Source organism: Halichoerus grypus, chromosome 8 (genome assembly GCF_964656455.1).
Source record: "Halichoerus grypus chromosome 8, mHalGry1.hap1.1, whole genome shotgun sequence".
Classification (NCBI taxonomy): Eukaryota; Metazoa; Chordata; class Mammalia; order Carnivora; family Phocidae; genus Halichoerus; species Halichoerus grypus.
In genome coordinates this window covers 141,210,440-141,224,066 of record NC_135719.1, presented here as the reverse complement: position 1 = coordinate 141,224,066, position 13,627 = coordinate 141,210,440, and the positions used below count along the sequence as shown (strand labels likewise).

The following is a 13,627-nucleotide window of genomic DNA, read 5'->3' as shown; positions in this document are numbered from 1 at the left end:
GAGGCAGATCTAGGAAACTGTATTTAAATCGTGTGGAAGAGAAGCAAACATTTTGCAACAAATCAAATCAAGCAATGGCCCTCTCAGACGATCATGACATCAATGATGTATCTGTCAAGTCACGTATATATATAAGTGTGGATATATATATACTGTTTGTGCATACATATATATAAAATCAACGGTATTAAAATGTGTAGTAACATAATAAAATTAAGATTTCACCCCAAACAAACGGTAGAGTACAACATTTCTGCATAAAATTACTAAGAGGAAAAAATTCATACTTCTCTGAACATTCATCTCAACCGGCTGATATTTCACCATTTTGCTGCCGCCTATCCTTTTCAATCTTGCAAAAAAAGTTTGAGACTCTTTATTGCAGGGTCCAGTAGGTGTATCATGAATATCAGATTCATCAAAAACACTATCTTCTTCTAATTGGGGAGAGAAAGTTCAAAATTACACTTGGGAGGTTACTCTCTCTTAGGCTGTGTCTACACAAGCATTTCAATGAAAGCACGAGGGAACATAGTGTGGGCTGGTTTCTACACCAGCTCAAGATCTGGCCACAGCTCTGGTATTTCATCCAGATGTCAAATTATCCAAATGTTGACAGAGCAACCTGTTACAAGGCTGCCTCTCGTTTTCCATGTGACAACTGCAGCATTTTCAAGAGAGGCATCTCAATATTCCAAGAGGGCCTTCGTGGAGAAATTTTTTCCAGTGCTCTTAAAATCGGATTAACACACCCACTTTGGGGTCTGTGACACTCCTTGAACATGCCTGCTTTGGGTGAATTTTCAGGCTAATTTGGCAAGAGAAAATTAAACAAAATGAGTAGCTCTCACCATTTCCAAAAATATACATACGCCTTTCTGGGATGTGAGAACTGGCATAGACACAGCCTAACAGTACATGCACCTTATACTCTGTGAATGCAAAATACTGTACTCTACATTTGCTAATGAAACACACAACAGACAGAAAAAGCTTAGAAAAGCCACTGCTCATTTCAAAAGCTCCACAAATGATTATGGACTGAAAGAGTAAACGAAGGAAAAAGAAAACAGAAAATAACATCCCCCCCCATTAAAGTTAAGACCCTCCTCTGTGGAGTTTGCCATGTGCAACTATTATGCATCCCAGAAAGACTCTCTGACTCTGAGGATCCTGAGGCTCCGTAAACAAACCTGTCACTTAGAGTGCCTAACAAGATTATTTCTGTGTACTCTTTTATCCCTATTTGGGCCACTTTTAAATCAAAGATAAACCCAAAAACACAGTCATGAGGAAAGGGTTGCTATGTTGCAACCCACAGAGGTCACTTAATAAATGCTTTTCTTTCATCCTTTGGAAAGGCCAAAGCCCTGTACAAAGCAGCAAAAAAAAAAAAAAAAAGGCTACAGAAATGCACTTCATACCACAGTAAATGGAATTAACCTATTATTCAAGGTGAATATCACTGAAATCATAGTATTTGGCCCATTTTATATCTACCTATTTGACAAAATGAGGCTCAGGTGTGATGACGACTACTTAAGATTTCTTGAGTATTCGGGGAGTACAAGGAGGGAACCAAACTTTGAGGAATGATCCTGTCCTACAACACAAGACTCTACAACTAAGTGAAATTTGAAGCAGCAGATGATAGATAAGGTGATCCTATTAATCTTTCTTTAGTCAAATAAAAAAAAATGAGTGTTAATGATCAAAATGATACAAAACCCCCGGTGAACTTCTGCAAAGATGACAAAGCCTATCAAGTTCCCATGTTCCCAGGGAGATGCAACACAATGATCTGTTTTTTTCTTTATGTCCTCTAAAAAATATAGTCCCTTTTGAAAAATAGTTTTTCAAAGAAAGAGTTAAGTGACTTCCATTACATGATTTTGAAATGATTCTCAAAATGTCCTGAATGAGAGATGGAAGGACTTCAAGATGGCTCCTCCCATTCAGGAAGGCTCATTTGAGACTGGCCCAAACACTGAGCCTGGATTGAGGACATATATAGTTTAACAGGATCTATCCCATTTTCCAGAAACTGGGACCTAAGCTGGGAGACAAGATACTCTTCAGGAAGGATCTAAATGGTACTAGAACTTACAGTTCCATCTATGGCCAACCCAGATTCTTGGACCTTTTAGAACTAAATGAACATTAGTTCCCATCCATCCTAGTGAGATATTTCCAGAGCAGTCCTACCAAGTCAGAATCTACTAACACCACAAAGGGTCATGGGGGGCACTTGGCTTTCTCCCAGGATTGGATTAGATGATGTCACCTTTTACAAGTCTAGACTTGTGACTTACACTAAAGACATACGCCTTGGCTCTTCAGCTCTCACCTGAAAACATCCAGGCTGGGATTTTACTCTGTCTAAAATTTCATTCGCCTGCCTCCTTTGCAGAAAAGCTATCAATATAAAAAGTGTTGCTATTGTAAAAAATTTAAACCTACACAGAGAAAAAAAGTCATCTTGGTTGCCTTAAATCATTTTCTCATTGAACAAGGAAGCTAGGAAGAAGCACTTCAGCAAATTTAGACTCCATTCAGATCTGTGAGCACAAAGTTCAGGAGCAAACTAGAGATGACAAAATCATGGCTCCAACAAGTGCCAACCAAGATTTACTTCATCGCCCACAGCAAGATGCTTCCAACACATAGGGAAAGGCCTAAAAGGCTCCTTAACCAAACAGCAGACAATTCTTTTTACAAAACATTTCTTATGAAATGGGCTTCAGAAGCATATCAACTATTTCTCTCGAATGTTCATTTAAAGAATTAAAGCAGCGACATTCATGGGAAAGTTGGAACATTAATGAAGAAGTAGGTGATTTTTAGATTCCAGAATGATAATCTGGGGGCACTCCACTATCTCCTAAGAGAAACATTGTCCAGAAATGTATTACATACTCAAGCTAAGTTCGGGATAGAATTGAGATATGTAAAGTACCTTTTTCTTTTTCGCTGTATCTGCTTATGTTACTGTTGTCACTGTACAAAGGTCCTGCCGTGGCATGGGGCTTGCAGCTATGATACTGTGCATTGAGTGTATTGACTGTTATGTGAATCAGATGCAGCAGGACCTTGCTGATATCACAGTCTCGATATGGATACTGCTCAATAAAATGGAGGAAGAAAAATATAAACGGTTATTTTGAAGGGTAAGTTTTTCCACATGATCTTGCTAGATGCTTTTCTCAGTATTTCTTGGGGATGAAGAGAAATATACAGAGAAGTAAAACCAGAAATTTTTATCATGGCCTTATTGGGACAAGGGACTGTAGTCCCTTCCTCTTGCACCAAACCACGGATGGCAAGGCATGCCAGATCACGGTTACAATTCCTTTCAAGGAAATTATCTGGCATAAACATCTGGGGGATGAATACAATTTTAAATATCTTCCTTGCTTTCTGTGTATGAGATAATAATTCATACACAGATAAAATAGGAGATGCTGAGCATAAACACAGATTGTTGATCTCAATCTCCTACAACTCATCATTTTTTATTTTAAACATTTGTAGCATATATGCTGGTATGGTCTCCCTTGCTGTTCATACTCCAATGGCTCTTTATTTCTCAACATGAATTGTACATATCATGATTTGTCCCCTGAAGGTCAAATTACTATCCTATGAAATTCTCAATTTAGATCCCTTAAGTGTTCTCCTAAGAGAATCATTCTAGCCTAAAAAGGAGTGATCATCGCAACTCACCTTGTAAAGGATGACAAGCAAGGCCTTCAACCACATCTGCCGGATGTGAGGTTTTAGGGACCAGAGGGAGCAACGAGGTGGCTGTTGGAAATAATGCCGTAATTGAGGACAAGAGCAGTATTTGAGCACCTGAACCACCAAGGGGAGAAGGTGTTTTCCCAAGTTAATGTTATAGTCCATAACCTGAAAGAGGAAAAATATTAATAACTGAAGGAAAACTATAGAGAACACCCAAAAGCCTAAAGGAATATGTGACCCATCAAAACAACAGGCAAAATATTTAAAAGGCATCTCACAAAATGTTAACAGTAATGGCCAGTGACCCTAAAGGGGGAAAGTTAAACCTTACAAGAAATAGAAGAAACTTGCAAATTAAAATCATTTTATCCACTTAATTATCTAATTATTTGATGTATCTGCTAAATTATCTATGGAGAATAACGCCTTATTTATTAAAATGTTCTATTAAACTATTAACTAGAATTAAACTAGAATCAATGAAAACACCTACTATTGGTAATCACTGAGGGCAATGGGCATTCTCAGACACTACTGGCAAGAGTATTACTCAACACAGCCTTTTGGGAGGGCAATTTAGCAATATCTATTCAGAAGTAAGGAAAAGTACCTAGCCTACAGTACGGCAATTAAATGTATCCTAAGGGAAAAATCAGACAACTGTTCCAAGATGTATACATAAAAATATCCAGCCTTTTAGTCACCTCAAATTGAAAATAGCCTCCATGTTCAACAATATGAGATAAGTTAAATGAAAGATTATTTGTATGACAACAGGATACTATGTAGCCATTAAATGGGATATGATACAAATTTATTTACAAGATATTGACTTCATAATCCATTTTAGGTTTAAAAAAGGTTACACGTATTTATCAATACATATAATATGATCCCATTACTACAGAAAATGTGTGCACACGCATATACCTATACATATGTATATATGAATGTAATAAATTTGGAGCCAGCAATAACATACGAACACCGAAATGTTAGTCACTTATTTTGTGGGTTTTGTGGAGATTTGTATTTAATTTTTGGCTTTATTAAATAAATATGCATAATGTAAATACAGAAAGAGAGAAGTGAGGAAAGAAAGGAGGAAAGGAGGGAAGTTTGGTATCTGAAATGGTGCATCCTCTCTTCATCACAAGCAACTGAGTATTAGTGGTGATCCATCTAGTTACCAGCATCAGCAAAAGACTACTATGCAGGGGCGCCTGGGTGGCTCAGTCATTAGCGTCTGCCTTCGGCTCGGGTCATGGTCCCAGGGTCCTGGGATCGAGCCCCACATCGGGCTCCCTGCTCCGCGGGAAGCCTGCTTCTCCCTCTCCCACTCCCCCTGCTTATGTTCCCTCTCTCGCTGTGTCTCTCTCTCTCTGTCAAATAAATAAATAAAATCTTAAAAAAAAAAAAGACTACGATGTATATACTGCTCCTACTTTGCTTATCTGTGTTCATTATATTACAATCTATTTCAGCAAATTGGTAACAGTGACCATCACTGAGCTCCTCCCATGAGACAGGCACTGATTAAGTGCTCAGCAATATGTTGTCTCTAATCTTTCAAAACAAAAATCTGTTACCAGTGAGCAAAGAAGCAGAGGATACTTAAGGCCACAACAGATAATAACAGTGGCAGAGTTGAAATTCACATCAATTTCTCTGTAGCCCCAAGTTCTATACCCTTTACAGACTGGCGTAGCGCTGGTCAAGTTAAGCATACAGAAACCCAATAATCCATTAATTCTGCTCTTGCATACATATCTCAAAGGAATTCTCATAGTGGTGGATAAAGTGCATATGCAGGATGTTCATTGCTGAGCTGTCTGGAGTGGTAAGAAGCTGGGAGCAAGCAATATGAGTGTTCATCACTGGGGCAATGGATAGTTAAAGCATGGTAAATGTACACCACGGTATAAACTACAGTAGTTGGGAGTAGCAGACAAACATGGAAAAAGCCAATGATGATAATGTGACAGGAAGAAAGTTGTACAATTAACTCAACTCTCCACTTGAAGTCAAAAAGGATAAGAGATTTTTTTAAAAACCCATAAGCAAAAATTCTACACTCCCTTATTGTTTAGTGGATAGAGTTTCAGTTTAGGATAATGAAAAAGTTCTAGAGATGGAAAATGGTTCCGATTACATAATAATGTGGATATATTTAATGCCACTGAATTACATACTTAAAAATGGTTAAAATGGTAAACTTTATGTTAGGTATATTTTACTCCCACCTCCTACCCCAAAAATCCTATACTCCCTATTAGTCTTACTCATCTTATACTCCCTTCCACATACTCCTGCCTAATAAAGCCACTTGCACAAACCTCTACACAGATCCAATGTTGGCTAAATGGAATTTAATGACTTGCTTCTACTAAAACCTTAACGGTGTGACTCCTGAAAGCTTACACTTACTTGGGCAATTCCTGCAATAAATGCATTAAAGCAAGTTGACAGGCGCATTTTTTGAGGTGCGATCATGAAACAGCCTTCCTGTTGGTCATAGCCGAGTAAGACGTACAGGTGCCGCTTGACCGTGTTGAAGGCCTTCGCGCTGCTGATGTCCGACTCAGCGCTGCTCTCGTCCTTGGCCATGAACTTCATGAGCACTGTAATCAGCTGGTGCACAGTCTGGTGGTCGATCCCAGCATCTTCTGGGAGCAGGTCCTTGATGGTGTTGTCATTCTCAGGAGATTGTTGTCCTGTCAGTACAAGAATGGCCATCACTGGGTGGCTCCCTCACAAGGACGTTCACAAGGAAATCTCACTTATTGATAAAGCACCATGGCTTCTGCTTCCACTAAATATTTAAAGGGTCTGTTCTGGACCAACGTAAAGGCAAAATATGGCCTATTCAACAAAGCATTAGTCCAGGGGTGAAAGTTATTGTGTTCATCAACAACCAGGTAATTTTGGAGGAATAAGGGAATAGAAATAAAAATAAGGCACTACAAAGCAAGGTTCTCTTTGAACGGCAAGAAAAATACCTAAATAAACTGTATTTTGCCATTTTTTAAATATCTTGGCAAAGTTTTATCCTCAATGATAAAGAGAAGTTTCTCTTCCAGCTTTGTCAAATAAGCACATAAAAATAACCACAAAAAATAATATTCTAACATCCACTGAGCACAAAAGCATCTACTGAGTTCTTTTGCTTAAATTATTATCTCAATTTGGGGGCACCCGGGTGGCTCAGTCGGTTAAGTGTCTGCCTTCGGCTCAGGTCATGATCCCGGGGTCCTGGGATCGAGGCCCGCACCAGGCTCCCTGCTCAGTGGGGAGCCTGCTTCTCCCTCTCCCTCTGCCTGCCGCTCCCCCTGCTTGTGCTCTTGCTCGCTCTCTCTTCTCTCAAATAAATAAATAAAATCTTAAAAAAAATTATTATCTCAATTCGGTTATGTTCATAAATCAGCTGGTGGAAAAAAAAATGTGAAATTTTCTTTTCCAAATCCTGAGATATTAGCAGTGGGTACTCTATGAAGGATATAGTCAAAATCATAAATAGCAAATCATTAAGTCCTGCTGTATGTAATGAGAAACATGTAAGGGAGGGGACAGACAGAAAGAAAGAAGCATGAGCTTTTAAAAAACAGAAAAATACCGCATGAAGGTGAGCTGAAAGTTTACATGGAAAGAAAAAAAATACCTTAGCCCTTGACTTACTCGTAACCTAACAAATAATTATATTGGAGCAGCTCCCTGACTTTGACTTTCCGTTATTTGTCAAAGTCAGAAACTATACCTTGTCTCTGCTTGTTTTTCTGCTTCTTCTGATCTGGTTTAGTTTAGGACTTTTGGTGAAAGAAAGGTGAGATTTGCTCTTCTATGTTTATGTTTGGGGGCTTATTCAAAATACCCTTTGCATCCTTGTCCCTTCTTGGACAAGCAACATCAGCATTTCTAAATGGAAAGCAAGGTTTTTGCCTGGTGGCTTAGATGACCCAGGGTTCTCATCTCTCACCCTGCAAGGAAAATTTCTGCTACAAAATGGCAGGCTTTGCTTACCAATCATTATAAACCAAACCGTGATCATGTCATAGCCTGTATCATATAATGTCATATAATTATGGCATGAAGGATACGAGAAGGAGATACGTAGTAATTTATATCCATTAACTCAACTAATTTGGCAAAATCCCAATCTTTCAGGACAAAGCCAAGAGAAGCGGGATAGAAGAAATGCTTCTAGGGGACTGTGGAAATTAGCTGTCTCAAGGGCAACTCTGGAGCAGTGGCATGAAAGTAATGTCAAATTCAGAACTTACTAGTTTCGAACGGCATGTGAGGTAACCAGCTCGGCTGTCTAGTTCACCCCAGATGCTCAGAATAATGTTCGTCTGTTCAAAAGTGATATACTCAGAAGGGATCACTGACCGTGGGTGAAGAGCAACAGAGTCAACTAAGTCTAACAGTCTCTCATTTAGGGGAAGCCGTCCAATAAATTTCAGTATGATGCTAGGACATTAACATTTTCTGTCTCCTGGAGTCTGTGTGTGAAGAGTAAATGTGTGCAATGTACTCTAGAGAAGCTTTCACCCAAAATCATTCAAATAAAACCTAAGGACTTGTTTATTACAGTGTCTTACATGCATCGATGACAGTGATCACTAAATTGTTAATATCGTCACTTATGAGGCATGCATCAGCCACCAGGAGAAAAGTCAATTTATGTGGAACACCCTATTTCACCAAGAGGCCAGAAATGTGAAGCACTGCTGTATATTATAATTAAATTAAATGTTTGGAATAGAAGATCAGGCTAAAAGCAATAGCTACGTAAATTCTCATAAAATAAAACTAAAAAACAGTTTAAAGAACGATCTTTCCAGCACTGAGAAATATTTATTCTTGATTTCTTTCTTCTCCAGAATATTACAACTAGAAGGAGTTATTGCTTTGGGCAAGCCTGGGCCGAGAATGGGACACGTGTGAGAATGCAGGCTCCTTGCAGGATTCAAAGATACTGCAGCAGCAAGGGACGGCTGTTACAACATAGCTTCGTTCCTCAAATTGTTTCCGCTCTGGGGGGCAAGGTTTAACACACTTTGCAGCAGCATCCTGCTCAACCACCTCCAAGTTCAGACTGGCTCGACTCCAAAGTCCCCATGTTAAAAATGGGGAGCATTTGGGAAAGAGCTGCACCTTTATTTTATAGCCCAGAGAATCTGGGGGCCTCAATACAGGACAAAGGGAGCTCCAAACAAGGCCCAACTAAGACACTGGCTCCCCATTTCATTCTATCCTAGTTCAGGTCTAGAAAATAAAATCATCAGACTTCATCTTTAAATATTTCAAAATTCCTCTTCCCAATGCAAGTAGATGTTCATTTTAAAAGTGTATAACCTGGGGCATCTAGGTGGCTCAGTCAGCTAAGCATCCGACTCTTGATTTCGGCTCAGGTCATAACCTCAGTGTCCTGAGATTGAGTCCTGCATCAGGCTCTGCACTGAGCGTGGAGCCTACTTGAGATTCTCTCTCTCTCTCCCTCTGTTTGCCCTCCACTCTCAAAAAAAATAATAAAATAAAGCGTGTAACCTAACTTTTCCCATCAAATCATAGTTTCCTAATGATTAAGTACCATTTCACGAATGCCCGATTTTCATTTGAAATACATCTTCGCTGATCTTCAGTGTTTTAGCTTTAAGTTTGCTGTTCCTTTCTTTGTTTTCCCTGAATGGGCAATAATGAGTGATCGTTAACAAAACATTAAATGTACTGAAAAAAAAGAACTAGCTGATGAGACCTTTTGCATAAAGTGAAAAACAACTTCATTCCAAAAATTTACTCCTCTAGTTGTGGGCTTTGCAAGTCTATGCCTTGTCTATTTTCTTTCTTTCAAATCCCTAAGAAAAAATAGCTTAGAAAAATGAGAATTTTCTTTATTAATAAAGACAATATTACTGTTTTAGTTATCTACAAAGGGTATGAAATTTCCATTTTAAAACTTAATGCCTATGATATTTTCTCTAAGATGTGACAATTAAAACACTTTTGAATTCTAGCCTATGAAATTCCTCTATGTTTTAACCACAGATATTTAACTTGTTAAAATTTTTGATTTTATCATTTCTCTAAAGAAAACTGTAAGCATCTTTAGAATCATGAGGCAGAGTGATTCCTACCCTAACTTAATCATGGAATGGGTCCATCACAATCTGTCCACAGGGTGGTACAACTGATTGAAACTCCAAAGTGTCATACGATTTTATTTATTTGATGATTGGAAACCAGGCAGGATCAGGATCTGCTTTTCCAGACTTTTCTCTTATTATTCTACCCCAGATGCTCAACATTCTTACAAGCTGGGCTACTCTTAGCTCTCAGAACATAGCTAACACTTTCCCACCTTTGTGTCTTGCTCAGGGTGATACATCTTCCCAGCACCCCCACCCCAGCCAATCTCATCCTGTGAATCTGGTTCTCAGAAGCCATTCTTCCTACCTATGCCCACCCTCCTCTCAGCAACTGGGTGTGATCTCTAACTACTGCAAATCCCCAAAGACATGAAGAGAGGAAGGACGGGAGGGAAGAATAGAGGAAAATTTCCTTTACCGTTTCCTAAAATGGGGCAAATTGCAAGGCAGAATTTATTTACTCACTTGCCGATTTCCCCTAGGAGAACAAAGGCTCCTTGAAGGTGAGTGCTATGTTTTACCCATTTTTATATCCCTCACGGAATGTGGGGCAGTGTTTGACATATACTTAATGCTTATTATTCATAAGTGTCTAAGTACACTGAATTCAAATAAATATCTCAGGTAAATATTTCTTCTACACAGGAGGAAAAAGTGATGAGGTCCCCAAACAGCAAGGAAATAGGGAATATTCCTCTGCATAAGCTGACTCCCTGAGCCCTCTGTCAAACCAACAAGTGACAATCAGGTAGAGGGAGGAAGCACCCTTTCCATGAGCTTCCTCTGCATTTGTTCCAGAGAAGCCAATGACCAAGCACTATAAATGAGTTTGCCTTACGTTGCTAGTTCTAATGACACCACCTCACTGATCTCCCTAGCCCATTAACCCAACTTCACAGCAGGCGCGTTGTGTGTGCACACAGCAAAAGGGCTGCAAAGTTGGGGCCAGTGACTACCTCCATACTGTCCCATGTTCCCCAGCCCTGCCTTCGCCTCTTCCTATCTCACATCCAGGCCTTTCCATCCTATGCACCAGTCAAGGCCTGGCTGGAAAGCCGCCTCTCCACCAGACTGTCTCTGTTGCCCCCACTCTCCTCCCGCTGCACCTGATGGGAACCATCCCGTGGCACTGGCGCATTCACTTGAGATGAGAGTTTACCTCTGTTCACGCTTTATTTTCCTTCCTTGACTATATATAAGCAAGTGGAGAATATAAAAATCTCCGATGTATCTTTGCATTCTTCATATTTCCTAGTATTGAAGGTGCCCAGTAAATGTTAATTCAATAGAAACTGCCATTTCCCGAAACTATTCTTTCCAACAAGGGCACTCCTATTAAAATAACTGTTCTCTTTGAGTTACGGGGTCTTAATGATCAACGGGCATTGGTGCAAATTAGTGAAGGATGTGAGTTGTTAACCACCTCTAGAAAGAAAGAGAGACCCAAAGAGAAGTAATTTGGGGTTTTATGCTGGGACACTAATAGGGGGTGAGGGGGTGGTGGGAGAGGGCCATACAAGAAAGTTTTACCAGTGCTCCCCAGCACTGGACACCTTCTCTTGATATAAATTCAGTCCAAGAGATCTCAAGATTTCTCTGCAGGCTGGAGTAGAATTGAGGGTATCCATGTTGCTTTAGGGATTAGGACACTTCTAGATCAACCTGTGGGTCTTAAATGGGAAGTCTCTTGGTGTGGATGCTCATGACCTTAAGGCACACTATAGCAGACATGAATGCCCAGGTTAGCTCTATAACCAGACTGGTGTCTTCATGTGCCACAGGGCAGGAACCCCCTAATACCAATGCATCAAGAGGTAGTTATAGTGGAAATCAAGTCTGCTGGACTCAAGCATTAGTCCCCAACTAGTTAGTTATAAGTGATCTTGAGCAAATTATCTAAGCAGAATTAATTAATCCCTCAGGACCTCAGTTTTCCTGTCCATATGTAAAGCAAAAAAAAAATCATAATAATACTTTACATATATCCAGAGTCATTGTGAAATCAAAATTAGATTATTTGTATTAAAAATATTCTTAATAGATAGAGAGGTACTACACATACATGAAGTGTTGTTATTCTTATTATTATACACCTACCATTGTTTAATTATTCATTCCAGGGGATGAGGAACAAGATACAATTAAGTTCCCTGTGACCACGTGGGGTGGATACCAGTTTTTCAGTGTTGTGCTATGAAAACCTATCAAAACTGCTATTTTATACTCAATTAATATTCAACAGGTATTCTGAATCACCAAACATAATTCCTAGTTTTCAGAAAATTGGTGAAAAGATACCTTATAAATAATTATAATTAGACCAATTTCAAATTAGCAGGTGAAACTGTCTATTTCATCAATTAGGATTAAATAAAGATGCTGAGCTCTTATTGGCATTCACCACGCATGTCTTGCATAAGAGATCAAGATGCCTGGGCTTGAGACCCAGATCTGTCACCAACAAGCTTGTGAAACATGTTCCTTTCTGGGAACTTCAGTTTCCTCTTCTGTAAAATGAGAATGTTAACATATCTCCAATATTCCAGCTATAATTTCCTATGAATTTCATTCACATGAGCAAAGGTCTTTGATCTGACTCATGAAAGTCATAAAGGAATGCAGCTCTTCCCTAGCCTTGTGGAATATACCTTCTCTACAAGTGTATTCCTGATGCAAAATTTGCTGTAGTAATATGCAAAAGCTAAGATCAGAAAGCCAGCCATTGTAAATCCAATGCCAAAAAAAGCTCAGCCTAAACAGCAATTAAAATGAACTCTTGTGGCATAATTACAGGGCATAGGCTTTATTTGGGGCCCAATCAATAAGAGGTCTTGCACAGAGAAGCTCAAGACTTGCACCAAAAAAAAGTATGTTCGGTAAACAGCAAGTCCTTCAGCTTCCATGCCATCCTGTACAATCTTAGGATTATCCTGGCATGTCTTTCTTCACAAGTTAAAAAATATACTGTCTAGTAAATAACAATGCAAAAATGAGAAACTAGTTCGAAAGGGCCTTATAAGCTTAGCCAGCTGTTTCCAAATCTAAGCAAGTTTTTATTATAGTGGTGTTGTGTAAATTATCTTTCCAGAAGCTTTAGCGTTATATTTAATATAAACAATGCTATTATCTGCCCCGTTTCCATCTGGTCACTTTTGGTGGGACAAGTAGAGCCTAAAAGCTTTTTTTTTTAACATCAGGAAACATATGTATCCATTTTCCCAAAGAGATGTGAGAGGACTCTTTTGGATTGTGAAAATGGGTAATAAGAATGATTAAAGACTTTAATTGAATAATTAATTCAACTAAGCCTTAAGAAAAAAAGAAAAGACGGGGTAAAATAAAAATAATTTATGAAATTGCTTAAGATTCATCTCAAAAAGACTTCACTGAAGGGGACCTGGATGGATTTCACATTGTAATGGAGCTCAGGATCAGAAGTTCTTACTTTTACTCTTTTTTAAATCCCAGTACAGTTGAGGCCCGAGTGATGCAGAAAACAAGGCAGGGGGCCTTGGCCAAGGGTTTGCTATTCCTTCCTTCTCGACAATTTTAAAAGAGAAAATACATTCTGACCAACACCTGCCATTGGCATTCATAATCTTTGGGGCTCTCTCTCCCCCCCCACTCCCACCCCAAACTGCCTCTTTCTGGTGTCATGTTTGTAACACTTAGCATACATGGCCTTGCAAGCCTCCTTATTTGAAATTCTCCTTCTGAGGCCATTTTTAAAACTCTTCTTA

The 13,627-nt window shown here is 39.2% G+C and overlaps 1 protein-coding gene across 13 annotated transcripts in view; it reads right to left on the bottom strand.

The window, feature by feature from the left end:
• Positions 1 to 13,627, bottom strand: part of UNC79 (unc-79 subunit of NALCN channel complex) — a 239,798-nt gene that overhangs the window by 80,976 nt on the left and 145,195 nt on the right. For 10 of the 13 annotated variants that reach the window (XM_036071607.2, XM_078054135.1, XM_036071606.2 and 7 more), the window contains 4 exons: positions 6,169 to 6,455; positions 3,724 to 3,906; positions 2,957 to 3,119; positions 288 to 437 (listed from right to left, as the gene is read on the bottom strand). In XM_036071607.2, coding sequence (XP_035927500.1) covers positions 288 to 437; positions 2,957 to 3,119; positions 3,724 to 3,906; positions 6,169 to 6,455 — 783 coding nt within the window. The remainder of the gene's footprint in view (positions 1 to 287; positions 438 to 2,956; positions 3,120 to 3,723; positions 3,907 to 6,168; positions 6,456 to 13,627) is intronic. The other 3 variants (XM_078054138.1, XM_078054139.1, XM_036071609.2) reach the window with 1 other exon arrangement.